Here is a 16,121-nt window from a genome sequence, read left to right on the forward strand (position 1 = left end):
CTAGCTTTCTCCTGGTGTCTGAGCTGTGTCTGTGCTTGCTTTCTCCTGGTGTCTGAGCTGTGTCTGGGCTGGCTTTCTCCTGGTGTCTGAGCTGTGTCTGTGCTAGCTTTCTCCTGGTGTCTGAGCTGTGTCTGTGCTAGCTTTCTCCTGGTGTCTGAGCTGTGTCTGTGCTAGCTTTCTCCTGGTGTCTGAACTGTGTCTGTGCTAGCTTTCTCCTGGTGTCTGAGCTGTGTCTGTGCTAGCTTTCTCCTGGTGTCTGAGCTGTGTCTGTGCTGGCTTTCTCCTGGTGTCTGAGCTGTGTCTGTGCTAGCTATCTCCTGGTGTCTGAGCTGTGTCTATGCTAGCTTTCTCCTGGTGTCTGATCTGTGTCTGTGCTAGCTTTCTCCTGGTGTCTGAGCTGTGTCTGTGCTGGCTTTCTCCTGGTGTCTGAGCTGTGTCTGTGCTGGCTTTCTCCTGGTGTCTGAGTTGTGTCTGTGCTAGCTTTCTCCTGGTGTCTGAGCTCTGTCTGTGCTAGCTTTCTCCTGGTGTCTGAGTTGTGTCTGTGCTAGCTTTCTCCTGGTGTCTGAGCTGTGTCTGTGCTAGCTATCTCCTGGTGTCTGAGCTGTGTCTGTGCTAGCTATCTCCTGGTGTCTGAGCTGTGTCTGTGCTAGCTTTCTCCTGGTGTCTGAGCTGTGTCTGTGCTAGCTTTCTCCTGGTGTCTGAGCTGTGTCTGTGCTAGCTATCTCCTGGTGTCTGAGTTGTGTCTGTGCTAGCTTTCTCCTGGTGTCTGAGCTGTGTCTGTGCTAGCTATCTCCTGGTGTCTGAGCTGTGTCTGTGCTAGCTATCTCCTGGTGTCTGAGCTGTGTCTGTGCTAGCTATCTCCTGGTGTCTGAGCTGTGTCTGTGCTAGCTATCTCCTGGTGTCTGAGCTGTGTCTGTGCTAGCTATCTCCTGGTGTCTGAGCTGTGTCTGTGCTAGCTATCTCCTGGTGTCTGAGCTGTGTCTGTGCTGGCTTTCTCCTGGTGTCTGAGCTGTGTCTGTGCTGGCTTTCTCCTGGTGTCTGAGCTGTGTCTGTGCTAGCTTTCTCCTGGTGTCTGAGCTGTGTCTGTGCTGGCTTTCTCCTGGTGTCTGAGCTGTGTCTGTGCTAGCTATCTCCTGGTGTCTGAGCTGTGTCTGTGCTAGCTATCTCCTGGTGTCTGAGCTGTGTCTGTGCTAGCTTTCTCCTGGTGTCTGAGCTGTGTCTGTGCTAGCTTTCTCCTGGTGTCTGAGCTGTGTCTGTGCTAGCTTTCTCCTGGTATCTGAGCTGTGTCTGTGCTAGCAGACACTGGCCAGGAGAGAGCGGAGGCGCTCCCCCGCCGTCACCACTGCCAACGGGGAAAGGGAGAAAAGGAGCCAGGTTTGTCTTCTTGGCATGTGGCCTGACGCATGGTCTGAAGGTGCATGGACTCAACCACTGCTTCTCAACCACTGGCTCCTTGAGCGGGTTCCAGAGGGCCTTGAGGAGGTTCCACAGGGTACCCAGTTAAAATGAGGAATAGCTTACCTATAATTTATTATATGTAAATTTCAATTAGAGAACATGTAAGTTATGACTATTGTAATCATATATTTCATCCCTTCTATCTCATACAGTTTAAACTGAAAATATGAAACTGTAATAATCCCTGTGGGGAAATTGTTTTTTTGTGGCAGCAAAGACTAATAGGATACAGCAAAGCAAACAGACTATAAATAAGAATATAGTTAATGGGGACGATTTCAACAAAATGTCAACAGGGAAATCGTAGAAATTGATGAATGAGAATATGAAGAAATGCATAATGAAAATCTAAATATATACATGATATGCGTAAATGTGCTCATATTCACATTAATCGGAAGATGTACACTATACAAAAATCAACCCTTGGGCTAAATCTGCTTAAAAGGGGGCCTATCAAATTGTTCACATTTTCAGATCTTAGTAATCATGAATGAAGTCCTTAACTCATTCATGGCCAGTTTAGGACTGCCAATATTTAGCACAGGCCAAAGATTTTCATAATTGTTGGTCATCTTTCAAGACCCACAGTAAATTATCTATTAGCACCAAAGTGATTTGCAATACCTCAAAATGAAGATGTACGTCTCTGGGTTCACCAGGAAAAAAAAGTGAGCTTTTAGCATGTTCTGTACTCTACTTATAGCCATTTATATACACCCTGTTTTCACCAAAAAGGTCTCTCTGAGAAAGAAATTGCAGAAAATGGCATTTTTGTAAATCACACAATCTCAGGCAGAACTCGCTCTCAATTCTTTTATTTTGAACTGTATTGACATCAGACATGTAAATATTGTTATGACACAAATGACAAAAAAAAAATATATATATATATATATATATATATATATATATATATATATATATATATATATATATATATATATACATGAAGTGCTTTTTTTACATTCAACAATACAGTTTACTCAGTGTGAGTGAGTGTGATCATAGAATAGAATGCAGAGATCAGTGTAGTCTCTCTCACACACACACACACACACACACACACACACACTCCTTACCGCGAGATCATCCGGGTCCTGTCGCATTGGAATCCAGTCTTCCTCGCCCTCGACAGGAAAGTGGCCGTGCTGCTCTGTGTGAAAGCCATTTCTGTGGCGAGGCTGCTGTTCTCCTCCTCCTCACACAGTTGTGACTCCGTCTCGTCTCTTTCGGGCTGGCACATAGGAACGGGGTCCAGGGACCAGGATCGATCATGTTGGTCACGGGTTTGACTACCGCGATCGATCGATGTCCGCTGCCCTGCAGCAAGCCGATCAGCTCGTGCAGCGCGCCGAGGGGTGTTTCAATGGCGTTTCTCCTCTGCACAAGGAAGCGCGTTTCTCTGTTTTCTGTTTTTGCTCCTGCTCATTTCAAAACAACAGCTGCGGTATGTGTTTGATAACGTGTTGTCGGCTTTGTCTTTGAGGCTAGGGACCTGATAACATGTCACAGGCTGGGGAAGTGTTTGAACTACGCGCTGCACTAATAAAAACAAAAACACGTCAAACACGTCTTTGGCGTGGATGGCTATTCCTGATAACACGTCAAAGACGTCTTTGGCGGTGAATGAGTTAACACGTTCACTGCCAATGGCGAGTCAACTCGTCAAAAACGAGTGGGACGTTGATCTAACCCTTTTACATCTCCTATATAAATATGGGAGCCACCGAACGTGTACAACCCATTCCACCGACCCACTAAGTGGCGACAGTGCTCTCCAGACTAGAAAAAGCAGAGCCAAAACTGCAGGGGAACGCGCGAGGAAACCATTCTCATACTGTAAAATGGATTGGCGAAAACGCTTTCGCTTTCGCGCTGGGAGCTGGCGGTGGGGGATTGCAAATTTGCATAATAGATTATGGGTGCAACACACTTTGAAACACCGGCAGAAAGCCCACAATCGCACGCAGCTTCATTCCAGCTGAGCTCACAACCGAAACGAACGAGCCCCATGCAGACTCGCCCAAAGAGCAGCCGCCAGCAGCCAGGCAGCACAGACAGGCAGAGCCTCGCTTGTACCGCTGCAGCCACGGAGGGAGGAGAACACACACGGAGGGAGGAGTTTGAAGGAGAGGGGGGTTTCCTGCTGCTATGGAGGAAATTACTGTTCAAAACTATTGTTTAGATGTCTGACGTCTTACGCCAAAAATAAATGGTTAAAGTGACTGTTCTATCGAATTTCACAAAAAGCCATTTATCTCAGCTTAAATTTTCAGACGCTGAAACCATGCTGTATTCAACTGCTAATGCCTACATAACTACTAACTCTACAAACTAACTCTTTTAGACAGAGAAAGCACACATTCTATTAGTTCTTTTGAGATATTTTGTGTTCACAAAATCTTAGCAGAAAAGAATCCTCGGCTCTTGAAAGATGAGCCAGAATCCTAAAAAAAAAACCTTGGCAGAAGCTACCTACAGTATTGAAAAAACGGCTGGCAGTGAATGTGTTAAGTGTCTCTCATCTCTAAGGGAGTCTCACACCACAGCCCACTGCCCTCATGAGTGTGTTTGCTAAAACCAAAATAGCTTCAGTTTAATGCCAAACCATTTTCAAGAGATGATTATTTTGACTTTCAATCTGTGGATAAACATCTGGGCCAGCTGCACACAGGTTTCAGTGGGCAGCTAATGCACTTGAATGCATTTTAGGAGAGAGATGTCCCACAACAGTGCTTCAGTGAGGTTTGGTGCCTCCTTCAGTGCTCTACATCAGTGGTACTCAAACGTGTTCACGTCAGGACCCCTGAACAGACCCCCATCTGTCCCCCATCCATCTGACAACACTTATGCTTTGACTAGTTTCATGACAGAAAGTGTTATTAAACTCATGAGCAAAACATACAGACATACATTCTGTCATTGTGTTACTTAGGGATGGAATTCTAGTGGAAATAAATGATTCCCCTTTTTTGCTGGGGACCCCCTGGAACCCCCTCAAGGACCCCTGGTGGTCCCCGGACCCCCCTGGTGGTCCCCGGACCCCACCTTGAGAACTACTAGACTCTGCATGACTTCAATATGAAGAGACACAAGTCTGCTATGGGGTCCATTCACTGTTAGACTTCAGTATTTCTCCCAGATCTGCATTTTATTTTTGAAACATTTATGGACGAAGAGAAAAAGCAAGCTGCATGGTGTTCCACATGCACACAGAATGCTGGGCTGAGTGGAGTCTACATGGTTCTCATAGTGTTCCACCTGCACACAGAATGCTGGGCTGAGTGGAGTCTACATGGTTCTCATAGTGTTCCACATGCACACAGAATGCTGGGCTGAGTGGAGTCTACATGGTTCTCATAGTGTTCCACATGCACACAGAATGCTGGGCTGAGTGGAGTCTACATGGTTCTCATAGTGTTCCACATGCACACAGAATGCTGGGCTGAGTGGAGTCTACATGGTTCTCATAGTGTACACCAGATCGGCAATACATCATTTTGTAGGCGGCTGCTGGCGGCACATGTTCCCGCCCCCTTTTAGGGGGGAAACACAAGCCTCTACCCGTTGACCTCAATGTAAAATAGCACTACAAAAAACAAATTATAGAAAAATAACAGAATCAATCTCGTTTATTAATGACCACAAAACACCATGACATGACAATATATTACAACTCAGCCGGCCACACAATGCGCAAGATACACCGGAAATATGACTTTGACCCGTCTAAAATCATGTGACTCATGACCCGTCTCTGATCTAGTTCCTGTGTTCGCCTGTAACTAATTTAGTCTTCCTACATTAAATGCTGTTGTGAAGACCAGCTACTTGGCTCGGGGCTGTAATGTAAATATGTGACATGAGTCACATGATTTTATTAGATGGGTCAAAGTCATATTTCCGGTGTATTTTGCTCATTCTATGACCAGACGAGTTGTAATATATTGTCATGTCATGGTGTTTTGGGGTCATTAATAAACGAGATTGATTCTGTTATTTTTATATAATTTTTTGGGGTAGTGATATTTTACATTGAAGTCAACGGGGAGAGGCTTGTGTTTTCCCCCTAAAAGGGGGCGGGGCCTAATTGCTGATCTGATGTTTTCACCTTATTCACCACGCCCACTTTTTCTCTCTTCCGCATTACACGCAATTGTATTTGTTCTTCCGGTTCAGCGCTAGCTGGCAGCCAATTTCAAAACAAAACGTCACTATAATAATGAATTAAGTTTGGCAACATTCAGAATTAAGCTACACTGCGGCCAACTTCAGTTACATGTTCATAGCGTTACTGCTGCGAGGAGCCGATGGCTGTACCCGGTCGGCATTTAACGTTAGTTACAAAAGAACGTTGACAGTGTTTTCTCACTGCCAGTAGCCTAACTAGAGTAGGGTTTGACAGATAGCTAGTCCGACTGGTGTCAGCACAGCCAGCGCTCCCGGTCCTCGCTGCTCCTTAAATATTTCCAAATAGGCGTTATTCTGATAAACTGGTCACATATATGTTACGTTCTCACCCGAAAAATATTAAAACTTTAAAACAGTTTGGGTTTTTTTTTGCTTGAAAACAGCTTTTTGGCAAGTCTAAAAATTTGACTACGGTAGGCGTACTCTACTTCCGTGTCTAAAACCAGAAAGACGATTACAAAATGACGTCATGCAGAAGCGTCCTTGTATGGGCAAAGAATAAGGTGAATATTGTCGTCCCCTCAAGTCCCCTCTCAGGCCTATATGCACGTGCCTGGAGGTGTTCTGTGGCCTGAAAGCCTTCTCTACATGTCATACACTGTGATATATTACCATGTTTGTTGGAAGGGGTAAGAAGTAGGCAACCATGAAATCACACAAATCAAGATTGATTTTTATTTGTTTTTCTCTTTATATTACTCAAGTTTAGATGTTGAAGAACGCACTCAATATACCAAACAACAGTTTTAGGATCACAAAATACTTATAATGTCTTAGCAAACTAAGCTTGTTGAGAGCAAACCAGGCTTGTTCACTAACTTTCAGGGCGGTTTTCTCAGAATGTTGCTTTTAGGAGTACTAACATTCACATAAGCATATCTTCTTCAACAAATACTATTTTCAGCTTTCTATGTATGACACAAACAAACGTGGGCCTACTTGTTACCTAAATGGATTTGTTTGTTGGGTTGGATATTACACATTATACACAGGGACCTAAATATGAACATACTTCTCTCTTTCCTCTTCTGGGGGGCAGCGCTCTCCTCAGGACAGAACAAAGGCGGAGATGGTGCGAGTGAGGAAGGTTAGCATGGCTCCCACACCAGGACTGACTCACCATCCTCATCCTCACTTCGCTCGCACATCACCACATATTTACTTTAACAATGTTGTTTTCCTTTGCAAAAACAGATGCCAAACGCCACAATCTGTTTGCTTATTTGGTGTGTTTGTTTTGTGGCTGATCACCTTTCTCTTAAGGCTTGTATATTTCCTCTTGACTATACAAGAATGTGCTATGGAAGCAGCTTTCGCAAGGAGACCTCGCTTCAGTGAAGATTATTATATATATTATTATTAATTATTATATGGGCACAATTTTTTTGTGCTTTCTACAATGTCTAATTGTTGCTTTCCTCCTTCAGAGACAAATGCTTTACATTTGAATATACATTAGCTTGCCACCATCAAAGAAGATCACAAACAAAAAGCTTTACTTTTGAATATACATACAATATACATCTGTCTATACAGACAGACAGACAGACAGACAGACAGGCAGACAGACACACACACAGACAGACAGACAGACAGGCAGACAGACAGACACACACACAGACAGACACACACACAGACAGACAGACAGACAGACAGACAGACATACAGACAGAGAGAGAGAGAGAGATACAGTAAATAGTAACAATTGCAGGGATCCATTGAGTGCATGAATAGTGGTGAGCAGCATGTGTGGAGAGGCTGTGTAGTGAACCAGCAGAGCTCAGTCCACTGCAGTGCAGCAGCTGCCTCTGTATGCACACTGCACAGCACCCAGTCTGTCTCAAACCTGCAATCTCAACCCATTTTGAAACAGAACGGTGGCTCACTTGAAAACCTTGCTGCCTTTCCAATGCTAAATGCAAAGAAAACAACTTGGTTAAGGTTAGGGCTATGCTTTATGTTTAAGGTTAAGGTTAGGGATATGCTTTGGGTTAGGTTTAAGGTTAAGGTTAGGGTTATGCTTTGGGTTAGGGTTAAGGTCAGGGATATGCTTTGGGTTAGGTTTAAGGTTAAGGTTAAGGTTAGGATTATGCTTTATGCTTTATGTTTAAGGTTAAGGTTACGGATATGCTTTGGGTTAGGTTTAAGGTTAAGGTTAGGGTTATGCTTTGGGTTAGGGTTAGGGCAGGGGTGGGCAACTGGCGGCCCGCGAGCCGCATCAGGCCCTCACTCAGTGTGGCCTAACCCTTTTTTTTTTGTTTTTGACAAGGCGGGAGTTTTTGGTTAGGTTAGGTTAGATCACCAAAATCTGTGTTTTTATTTGACTACAACCCAGAACATGGCGCTAATGGCGTTAGCATTTGAGCTAACGCTATTGTAACAAACTATATCCAGGATGCACATTGCACATGCAGCATTACTAATCTGATTAATATGACATATGTGGGTGATGTACCCCATCAAAGCGGACTGTTTTAAAGCTAGAGCAAAGTTTATGGTGTCATCTGAATGGAAGAATTACTAAATTTGAATATGAAAAATATAAGTGTTGGTATAATAAATTTTGATTACCAGTCCTTTTCATCAAATTAGTAGCTATATTCGGAAGTGCTGGTGTTACAGTAGGCTACTGGTGGAAGTGCAAGGTCACAATCTGGCCCTTTGGTAGCGAGGATTTTTTTTGTGGCCCTCTCTATCATCAATGTTGCCCATCCCTGGGTTAGGGTTAAGGTTAAGGTTAGGGCCAAGGTTAGGGTTATGCTTTGGGTTAGGGTTAAGATTAAGGTTAGGGTTACAGTATGCTTAGGGTTAGGGTTAACGTTAAGGTTAGGGTTACAGTATGCTTAGGGTTAGGGTTAACGTTAAGGTTAGGGTTAGGGTTATGCTTTGGGTTAGGCTTAAAAATGTTAAATGTGACTCACGGTTGAAATGTAGAATTTGGAAACGCTGTGAGCATAACCGGGGATCGAACACGGCTCTCCGGTGTGAAAGTGTTTACGCCTCCATCCACCTCAACACCCTTACTGGCCACCGCGCTCTTTCAATAGCAGACTCTATGACGTGTGTAACGTTGATATACACGTATCTGGAAATGTCATATGCAACATATTATTTTTGGTTCATAAAAGTGATTTTCTACGTATCCGTGGATTGCAGAAAAGTACAATACCGACATTTCATTCTGGCGACCAGGCTGTGGACACAGTATTGGATTATTGCACCCCTGTGCCTTGCTGCATAATCCTATTAGCTATTTCATGTGTTGTGATTGATTCCATTGCCACTCCTCCCATGGTCAGTAATGCTCCTCCCATGGTCAGTAATGCTCCTCCCATGGTCAGTGATGCTCCTCCCATGGTCAGTAATGCTCCTCCCATGGTCAGTAATGCTCCTCCCATGGTCAGTGATGCTCCTCCCATGGTCAGTAATGCTCCTCCCATGGTCAGTGATGCTCCTCCCATGGTCAGTGATGCTCCTCCCATGGTCAGTGATGCTCCTCCCATGGTCAGTAATGCTCCTCCCATGGTCAGTGATGCTCCTCCCATGGTCAGTGATGCTCCTCCCATGGTCAGTGATGCTCCTCCCATGGTCAGTGATGCTCCTCCCATGGTCAGTGATGCTCCTCCCATGGTCAGTGATGCTCCTCCCATGGTCAGTGATGCTCGCTGGATTCCATTGCAAGTCAAACAGTAAAAGTAAAAAATGAGAATGAATTTGGTCTCAGATGCAGAAATGCAACTTAAATGATACCAACTGCTGTAAAACACCATAGAAGAAGAAGAATAAGAATAATTTTCTCACATTTCCACATCCAAAACCAACTAGCCTGTTCCCTTTCCCCCATTCTCCACAGAAAAGAGCTAAGAAACTTGAGGGTGAAACCATTTATATCCGACATAGCAATTTAATGTTGGAGGTTGGTATCAAACTCTTCAAACGTCCTCTTGCTTTTTGACTGTTTGCCTGACTGTTTCTCCGTCTGCATGGAAGTTGTCATGACTCTTTTTGCTTGATTCTTCTTCATTTCCCGCCTGGTTTTCAGCTAAAGCCTAAAGGCTGGTCAATGTGGGCATGCACTATCTCCCTCTCTCTTTCAAATGCAAGTAGCTTCACTTCTCTTTGCACATCATCTCTGTAGCGTCACGTCTCTTTTCATGTCATCTCTGTCATCTTATTTTCATGTCACTAAATATATGAGTGGAGTGGTCCCTCTCAATGTCCTAACATGGTGCAAAGGTTTGGTGTTTGAAGCTGCAACACATTTAAATAGCGCCACCTGGCACCAATGGTCCAGACTCCAGTACACTACCATTTTGGTATCATGCTTAATCAAATCTATGGGTTTGGTTTAGTTTAATTATCGGCCACACTATTAACGGTCTACGACTTACTTTTGGCCTGCCTCCAGAAGTAAGTTGTAATGGCAAAAATAAATTAAATGCCTTGCTGATTCAACTCACAAAGTCCTGCCATTATAATTTTGGATCAGGTTATCTGCTGATGCATCAAACAGGAAATTGATATACATGTTGTGCTTCCCAGTCATGTCTTTCTCAGTAATGTGATGCTCACGATCCCTGCTGTCTCTGTTGTCATTGTCTTGGCTACCTTCTGCCATCATGGTTACTGAAGACCTGCAGGTCCCTAACCCTAACCCAGGCATTTCATTCGCTCACTAGTTGGGTTTCCTACCACCTGTTTTTATGCGAGTTTTCAATTTGCGCATTAAAAAACTGAGTGGAAACGCTGCAAAATGCGGAAAAACCTCCAAATATCGCAAAAAAGTTTTCACGCTTGGGGGAGGTGGAAAAGTCGGCCGTATCGATAAATGGTAATGCGATAAATGCAGTGGAAACAGATGAAGCGAATCTTCCGTTTCATGTTGACATGTCAGCGTAGCTACACTAAATAGGGCTACACTTGTAAGGCAAATAATGGTAAATAGAATTTTTAGATCGCGTGGTGTGTTTAAACAAGACTGGGATTAATCTTAATGCGACTTCTAGAATTACTCTGTGGATTATAACCTTATGCTTGCAGTTGAAGAGTAGCGCCTGGTAATCCAGAAATTGCATTTTATGGTCTTTGTGCCTTTGTAGATCATCAAGACACTTTAAATTAATAACGTAGATGTGTTTAATAGAGCTGTATATCGGGTCTAGCAGCAGATCAGCAGACAGACAGCCTCAAACACGAGGTGATTGACAGCTCTATAATTCGCATATTAGCAACGGATGGAAACGCCCATTATTTCGCATTTTCCGGTCAGGTTGCCGAATCGCACTGTGATACAACCTGTCAGAATTTATTCCGTTTCCTGAATAAATTCAGGAAAGTGATTGAATTTATTGAAGTTGAAACTCCTAACACGTTTTCTGATATTGCATTGAAAAGGCCTACATACATTTTCTTTAAGAGATTAAATTGATACATAATTTGGCGTTCTACATTTAGACTTGAGACTTGATCATTTTGCGTTTTATGACCCTAGCACATCTTAGCACTAGGAGGCTGAAATGAAAGAGTTTTCCCAGTTGGCAGCTCATATTTATGGTGAAATCAATATGACGTGAACGTGGTAATAGGCTGATTGCTTGTGGAGCTGAAGTTTTACTGCACATGGTGTCCTCTTCTAACCTGACATTGCCAGATGGGGGCAGTATAGTTCTGTTAAAAACCCTTACTGCTTAACTGACGTGCCTATATTAATAATCACTTCACTGCATCTGCTGCTTTCATTCTCTGAGCATGACTCACATGAGGATTCTGTCATGTCCAATTACTAAGCAATTGACCGTTCCTAAGTCCCACCCGTTTTCGCTCTGTGCTCCAATAACAGTTGAGCAAGCGTAGTTCTGGCTAACGATAATTCATGTCATCTTAGAAATGTCAGCAACCAACCAACCTATCTGTCCTTTTCCAAATCCCTTTAATGTTACCACAGAAATAATGAGGAAGTTTGTTATCTGACATTAGGCTAACTCGATAACCATTACGCTAACTTGATGTGGCTATACTAGCTAGCTAGTTTGCTAACATTAGCTAACTTAAGATGTGACCATAGTGTGTGAAGATTGTGAGCATAGAACCTTTCAACAGACATGTCCTTGGTCAGTACAGCAGGAAAGACCAAGGTTCTGTCAGTAGAGCGAAAATGGGCGGGACTTAGGAAGGGTCAGTTATGATGCACAGGCAGCTGATGTCTCCTGGTGTCAGGCAGCTGATGTCTCCTGGTGTCAGGCAGGAAACTCTCTCAATAGAGTGCCTACCTCCTGCCATCACCTATGTCCCACCATCACCTATGTCCCTCCATCACCTATGTCCCACCATCACCTATGTCCCACCATCACCTATGTCCCACCATCACCTATGTCCCACCATCACCTATGTCCCACCATCACCTATGTCCCTCCATCACCTATGTCCCTCCATCACCTATGTCCCTCCATCACCTATGTCCCTCCATCACCTATGTCCCTCCATCACCTATGTCCCTCCATCACCTATGTCCCACCATCACCTATGTCCCACCATCACCTATGTCCCACCATCACCTATGTCCCACCATCACCTATGTCCCACCATCACCTATGTCCCTCCATCACCTATGTCCCTCCATCACCTATGTCCCTCCATCACCTATGTCCCTCCATCACCTATGTCCCTCCATCACCTATGTCCCACCATCACCTATGTCCCACCATCACCTATGTCCCACCATCACCTATGTCCCTCCATCACCTATGTCCCACCATCATCTATGTCCCTCCATCACCAGATTGCTCATGGGACCTGAGGATGTGAATTCTCCATAGACGGTTCTTAAAATCCATATTGAAAGAGTTTTAAGCCTGGTCCCAAGCTAGACTCAGTTCTAGGTCCCAAGCTGATTTTTGGGATATGAATCACAAGTAACCACGGTAGATTTGACTCGGCCAAAAAAAAAAGAAATGTCTATGTAGAAATGAATGAGGAATTCACAGCCTAAGTCTCATGGGCAACCCGAAATTGGGCGTGGCTTGTGGGCGTGACTTGGGCACTCTATGCGGTGAGGGGCGTGTCTGTTTTGTTCATGCTATGACATCAGGATGTTATTGGAGAAGGGCAGGCTTGATCCAGCATGAGCATCCTTTTGAAATAGCATGAAACCATGTCAAGTGTAGCGCTAATAATAGTCAACATACTATAACAATTCCATCTTTTTGTTACCCCCCATCCTTCACTCTGGGTGATTGTGCCCTGGCTGTCTCCTGTCTGCCCCCCTGTGGCAGGACGTGGATAAGACTCAGACGGAGATCATGCGTCATCACACGAGCATCAGCGAGCTGAAGAGGAGTTTCATGGAGTCGGTCCCTGAGCCGCGGGTCAGCGAGTGGGACAAGCGTCTGTCCACCAACTCGCCTTTCCGCACCGCCAGCATCAACGGCCAGCTGCAGCCCGCGGTGAGTACGGCACCCTGCGAGGGACACACAGCCTGCTTTGGCATCCGTATTCCTGACCTACATGTCTTAAAGGAGAATTTCATTATTTCTCAAGCTGGACACTATGTTTAATTTTGTTTTTAATGTATAGCTAAGTCATGTGAAGAGAATTTTTTGAAATTGGTGCAGTGTTGACCAAGATCACTTCAGTTGGTAGCCGCTTTTCCCACATGCCCCTACTGCACTAAACAAGCTTGTTTTGACCACTGATTATTCCATCATGACATAAGCGAATCAAATATCAATGTAAAAAAAAGTGTCTGGATCACAGAATGAACACGATGTTCAAAATAGCAGTAGTATCAATAACAGCACAACTCAGAGACAGAAAGACAATGTACCATTTTTGTGCAGTATTATGGGCGGGGGGTCGTAAAAAAATCTGTCTATGCAATATATAACAATCAGAAGTGTATGGGAGTATGACAAAGACATGATATGAAAGGTAACAAGTCAAAATCACAATAACAGGTCTGAAAGAGTCCATAAGATTGCATGACATGTTGAACGATGCACCCTCCAGCTAAAATCACTAGACTTTAGTGACTTTACACATGTAGGTAATATGTACAGAATGACAATACTGTATGCAAGAAGTGAACATGCATACAAACACAGGCATTGTGCATGGGGAATGTGAAAGAACTCTTCTGAGCTGTATCACTTTCTTTATTTGAATTGCACACGTGCACATCTTCCACTTGATGGTGCTGTTGTTGGCTTTTTTCCATGTCATTCCATTGTTCTTAGCATGATGAGTGTAATGGCAGACTGTGGCAGTCACTGAAGAAGAGCCGTGTTGCTGCAGGAGAGTGAAATCAAACAGACTCTTTCATTCGAACCAAAATATGAGTTGTGTGTCATATAATATGTTGTGGATTTTTCACATTGTATTTGCTCACGTGTACAGTACATAGATGGTGGTGTGTGTGTGTGTGTGTGTGTGTGTGTGTGTGTGTGTGTGTGTGTGTGTGTGTGTGTGTGTGTGTGTGTGTGTGTGTGTGTGTGTGTGTGTGTGTGTGTGCAGGTGAGGTCCACGGCGTACAGAGTAGTTCGAGGCGTGTCTGAGGTAAACATACTGTGATTTGGTGCTCTCTGGCACAGGCTGCAGTAAGGCAACACAATCCAGCGTTTCTTTATGAACTACATGTATATAAAGAAGAGACTGTTAGTGTGAATGGCACCTGGAGGCTGCTGCAAGAGAGGCAGCTCTCCAACCTCGATCGATTGTGCTCGGCCGCAAACTTATAGAGTGCCAAGTCCTTTTGGGTTCGGCATGGGACCTATGAGATTTTTCATTTCAAATTCATTTTTCCATGCATCAGATCGGCAATATGTCATTTTGTAGGCGGCTCATGGTCCCGCCCCCTTTTAGGGAGAAAACACAAGCCACTCGTAGTTGACTTCAATGTAAAATAGCGGTAAAAAAAAAAAAAGAAATCTAACTGAATTAATCTTGTTTATTAATGACCTTAAGACACCATGACATGGCACTATATTACACTTCGGCCGGCCACAGAGTGCGCAAGATACATCGGAAATATGACTTTGACCCGTCTAAAATCATGTGACTCATGACCGCCTGTTCAGCTGAACCATCTAAAGTCATGTGACTCATGACCGCCTGTTCAGCTGACCCATCTAAAGTCATGTGACTCATGTCCGCCTGTTCAGCTCTAAAGTCATGTGACTCATGTCCGCCTGTTCAGCGCACGGTCAGCGAGCTCCATTTGAAGTCGGCAACTTACGTAGGCTACTTGTCTCAGGCTAGACTGCCGGGGCTGTAATGTCACATGACGTCAGTCACATGACTTTAGACGGGTCAAAGTCATATTTCCGGTGTATCTTGCGCATTCTTTGGCCAGACGAGTTGTAATATATTGTCATGTCATGGTGTCATTAATAAATGAAATTAATTACAGTTATTTCTCTATGTTTTTTGTTTGGCACTGCTATGCTACAGTACATTGAAGTCAACGGCGAGTTGCTTGTGTTTTCCCCCTAAAAGGGTGCGGGACCATATTGCTGATCTGATGTATAGACATTTAGAAAAATCCTTACAAAAAGAGTTTGACTTGGTCAAACCAAGATATTCAGAATCAGGAGAGACCATACATACAGCTTCTTCTGTTTTTGTCTGCGTGAAATGTTCTTTGGTCTCCTGATTCTCAGTATAGCTGAATCACTTAGTTTGACCAAGTAAAACTATTTTTATTTAAAAAATAAGAGTAGTACCTCAGGAATGAGCAATGGGATTATTGTATGGGGATCTGGGTTAAATGAAATAACGTCTGCGGTTCACAAAAGTTTATGAAAAAGCGACGTCTGTGTTCAGCAAGATAATCTTCACAAACGAGGACCACTTTTGAAGCGTAAATGCGTTTTTTAATGTGATTTTCCAAAAATGCTTCAAAAGCCAGAAAAGTGTCCTCATTTGTGAAGATTCTCTTGCTGACCACAAACTGTTCTGTTTCATAAACTTTTGTCAATGTGTATAAGGTGTGTGCACACACCTTATTTCATGCATTTAACACAAATTCTCATCCAAAAATCATATTGCCTTTTCCCCCTACGAACCAGCAACGCAGGGACTTGTGGGTAAGCCTACAAACAAAAACAAACAAACGATCACAACAAAAGACATCATCCCTGTGGTACTCTACGTCTATGGAAACATGAATCCCTTAGGTCCCATGCTGAACCTGGAAGAGGGCATGATTTTGGCACTCTATAGCCCCGCCCCAAACCCCACCCCCCTTCCCACTGCCTCGCTCAGTGAATGGCTGCTTTAAGCTTTGGTCTGGCAAACAATGGCATGGCTGGGTTTACCCCGACCAATCGCATGGCTGGGTTTACCCTGACCAATGGCATGGCTGGGTTTACCCCCACACTGTATTGGCATGACTCTTGTAGTAACCATGTCTGACTTGACTGGAGAGACTAAAGTGCAAAACAACAACAGCAAAACAAGCAGAAGATCAACAATCA

General features: G+C 44.0%; 1 protein-coding gene across 1 annotated transcript in view; it reads left to right on the forward strand.

Moving 5' to 3' along the window:
• The window catches only part of epb41a (erythrocyte membrane protein band 4.1a), a gene marked incomplete at both ends in the record, with an annotated part of 70,063 nt that overhangs the window by 27,048 nt on the left and 26,894 nt on the right, over nt 1-16,121 (forward strand). Inside the window, 5 exon segments of the mRNA XM_083645689.1 lie at nt 1,282-1,293; nt 1,297-1,374; nt 6,692-6,739; nt 9,506-9,568; nt 12,924-13,094. Of these exon segments, the coding sequence (XP_083501815.1) occupies nt 1,282-1,293; nt 1,297-1,374; nt 6,692-6,739; nt 9,506-9,568; nt 12,924-13,094 (372 nt within the window).

Source organism: Poromitra crassiceps (assembly GCF_964638095.1).
Source record: "Poromitra crassiceps genome assembly, chromosome: 11".
NCBI lineage: Eukaryota > Metazoa > Chordata > Actinopteri > Beryciformes > Melamphaidae > Poromitra > Poromitra crassiceps.